Raw genomic sequence first — 1,273 nt, 5'->3', positions numbered from 1 at the left:
CATTCTTTGAGTTTATCCTGTGTTGAGTGGCACGCAGCACTACAGGAGATAAGGGGATACATGTGACAGGCTGTTGGTCTCATCTGAATAAGCATCAGTATCTGAACTGGCATATTTTTCTTTAATTTATTCAAATTTCTCTAACTTCTAGGGTGGGAAACTTCAGTTCTCAGTAAAAACATATTTTCTATGTATAGTCAGCTATTTAAAAAAAAGTAGAAAAGTTTTTTGGGATTCAGGAAATTAGAAAAATAAACAAGATGGATGAAAAAGACCTGCAGGAGGGAGCAAGTTGCATTTCCTCCACTCGGTCCGAGCTTTGAGCTTTTCCTCCTGCTGTCAGCAGTCCATAAACTCACCTCGCTTCTGGATGTGTGTTTCAGGTTTACCTGCATCAACGAACTATGACCTTCTACAGGGACTTCTGTGATGATGGGTTCTATTCGCCATTTGGCTATGAAGACCTCTATGGTTTTGGTGGCCTGAATGGTTACCGATTTGGGAGCCCATATGGCTACTTCCGGGACCAGTACCGATATGGAAGCCCATACGGCTACAGAAGTTTTGGGAACCTGTATGGGAACAGAGGCTTGATTGGTTATGGGGGCTATTATGGGTTTGGGGACTCATGTGGATTTGGGTATGGCTACCCCTTCTCTTTTCGTTTTGGCAACAGATACAGCTATTGAAACTGCTATGCATGCCAAAGCAGCAAAAATAGCAACCAAGAAATGAAATGAAGGACACAGATTCATGGCTAGTGTTATGATGCTGAGAAACGCCAAGCACCCATGCCTCTGGCTGAGTTCAGTGGGACATGTGGGAGCAAGGCTGTGTAAGACTACCCCATACGTAACCCTCTCTAATATCTCCTGTTTCTTCAACTGTTACTCTGAAGGGCAACTTGAATTACAGCAAGTACTGAGGCATCTTTACAGTGTGTTGATGGAGTAAAGCAAGACTTTCAGGTGTGAGTAAAGTGTCTTTTAAGTTAATTCACAGCCACTTTGTATTGCCATAGTAATAAGAGTTTCTGCAACCACCATGAACAAGTCCACTTTGCTCAGCTATAAACTTCACTGAAGATGACATCTAGTAGAGGAGTTCCTGTTATATATCCATGCTGCGCCTCACCTGGCAGTGAACATGACTTACAAGCAACTCTACAAGCAAGAAGCATGTCTGGACTGTCAAACTCCACCACTTCCACAAGGAGAAAGCATCATCTGGCATCGGACACACTCTGCTTGCTCAAGACCCTTTTGTAAAACTA

General features: G+C 43.1%; 1 protein-coding gene across 1 annotated transcript; it reads left to right on the top strand.

Moving 5' to 3' along the window:
* The first annotated feature begins 404 nt into the window (after positions 1 to 404).
* On the top strand, positions 405 to 689 carry LOC104634726 (uncharacterized). The gene has a single exon (XM_010301316.1). The coding sequence runs from the start codon at positions 405 to 407 to the stop codon at positions 687 to 689; it is 285 nt and encodes a 94-aa protein (XP_010299618.1).
* Positions 690 to 1,273: the final 584 nt, after the last annotated feature.

This window comes from Balearica regulorum, chromosome 28, assembly GCF_011004875.1.
Source record: "Balearica regulorum gibbericeps isolate bBalReg1 chromosome 28, bBalReg1.pri, whole genome shotgun sequence".
Classification (NCBI taxonomy): Eukaryota; Metazoa; Chordata; class Aves; order Gruiformes; family Gruidae; genus Balearica; species Balearica regulorum.
This window is presented reverse-complemented; position numbering and strand designations above follow the sequence as displayed.

What these genes read in the sequence shown, in the direction of transcription:
- LOC104634726 (XM_010301316.1), top strand. Translation starts at nt 405, where the DNA reads ATGACCTTCTACAGGGACTTCTGTGATGATGGGTTCTATTCGCCATTT.